The sequence below is a fragment of the Austrofundulus limnaeus genome, unplaced genomic scaffold (assembly GCF_001266775.1).
Source record: "Austrofundulus limnaeus strain Quisiro unplaced genomic scaffold, Austrofundulus_limnaeus-1.0 Scaffold642, whole genome shotgun sequence".
Taxonomy (NCBI): domain Eukaryota; kingdom Metazoa; phylum Chordata; class Actinopteri; order Cyprinodontiformes; family Rivulidae; genus Austrofundulus; species Austrofundulus limnaeus.
In genome coordinates, this window is record NW_013953044.1 from 34,892 (window position 1) to 36,410 (window position 1,519).

At 48.1% G+C, this 1,519-nt stretch overlaps 1 protein-coding gene across 3 annotated transcripts in view; it reads left to right on the forward strand.

Annotated features, from left to right (window-relative positions):
• Positions 1-1,519, forward strand: part of scfd2 (sec1 family domain containing 2) — a 249,408-nt gene continuing 247,889 nt past the window's right edge. Inside the window, exon 1 of one of the 3 annotated variants that reach the window (XM_014027369.1) lies at positions 1-1,048. In XM_014027369.1, the coding sequence (XP_013882823.1) occupies positions 235-1,048 (814 nt within the window). In that variant the 5' untranslated portion in view covers positions 1-234. The remainder of the gene's footprint in view (positions 1,049-1,519) is intronic. The other 2 variants (XM_014027368.1, XM_014027367.1) reach the window with 2 other exon arrangements.

Sequence of the window (1,519 nt, forward strand, 5' to 3'; positions counted from 1 at the left end):
GCTGACTTTAGCTCGGACTAAAATCAAAACAAACTGATAAAGATGTGTAATTTTGTGGTTGTTTGACAGCTGGCTTTAAAMGTCACCATGGGAACGTTTGCGTGACGTGTTTACTCTGCGACGCGCCGCTTTGCCACGTCACCTTCAGGCGACTCGTTTGTTTTGGTGAAGCGACTCTAGCTGACGTTTCGTTTGTTTTCATTGCACTTAGCTGTCGCTGCTGGTTATTCAAACATGTTGACGACCGAAGACTTTTCCCGCTTTCCGCTCCAGACGTGGGAGAAAGTAAAGTCGAAGGTGAAGAAAGCGGTGGTTTTCATGGACGACAGGTGTGCAGAGGGGCTCCACTGGAGCGGGGGGGCTTCTGCCTTCTTGGAGGCTGGAGCCAGAAACATCAAGCAGTTCTCGAGCTTCGAGGCGTGCGCTATGAACGAGCCCAAAGCTGTGTTTGTGGTGAGCACCTTGTTGAAGGGGAGGACCGTGGATATTATCAGAGACATCATCTCTGTCAGCCACTTCCRGTACTGCGTGGTCTTCACCTGTGTGCCGCACTCCGCCCACCTGCTCGCCAACAGGGTCCCGGCAGAGCTGGACGGTGAACCCGTCTTTCAGCAGTTCGAAGAGAAGCTCTGTGAGTGGATGGGCAACATGAACTACACGGCGGAGGTCATGTACGCTCCTCTGCTCTTTGCTCCCGTTTCGCAGCAGCTGCTCATCACACCGACCCTGTCCCAGCTGTTCCCCCTGCTGGCACCAGACCTGGCGACAATCAACGCCAAACGACCAGAGAAGAAGAGGTTCGCCAGCCTGAACGAGGTGGACGTGCACTCTCTGCCTTTAGAGCTGCAGATCCAAGTCAGATCCTTAGTTTCAGCCCTAAATGTGATGTTCGAGGCCACAGGAACACGGGAAGAGAGCTTTGCTTTGGGTCCARTGAGCCGCATCATCACAGGGGAACTGGCCAATCACGCTCAGTCCAAAACCAGAAGGAAGACTGCTCCTAACAAAGCATCTATCATATTTGTGGACCGAACAATGGATCTTGCAGGTAGAACCAGAACCATATTTTACAAAATGACTCTGTTTAGATCAGGGGTTCTTCACCTTTTTGACCTCGGGGCCCAATTTGTTGAACATAAAGAGTCAGGAGGCCCAGTCACACATTACCAATGTATGGATCAAAATATAATTATTCTAAATCTTGGTTTAATTTGTATTTTATTTGCATCATAACAAACATAACTACATTAAATACACTTACAGTTTAAAAGTAAAACTCCTGTCAAATAATCACAAGACACATCTCGTCATAAACATTTATGACAAACATTTTTTTATATTGTAACCTGACCGTAACAATTATTTGAACAAACACAAAGGTCAGTCAACAGACCACTCAGGCTTATCAACACAAAAATAACCCATCCATCCATTTTCTGTACACGCTTCTTCATTTCAGGGTCACTGGTGTCCATATCCAGCAGTCACAGTGCGAGGGGCGGGGTACACCCTGGACAGG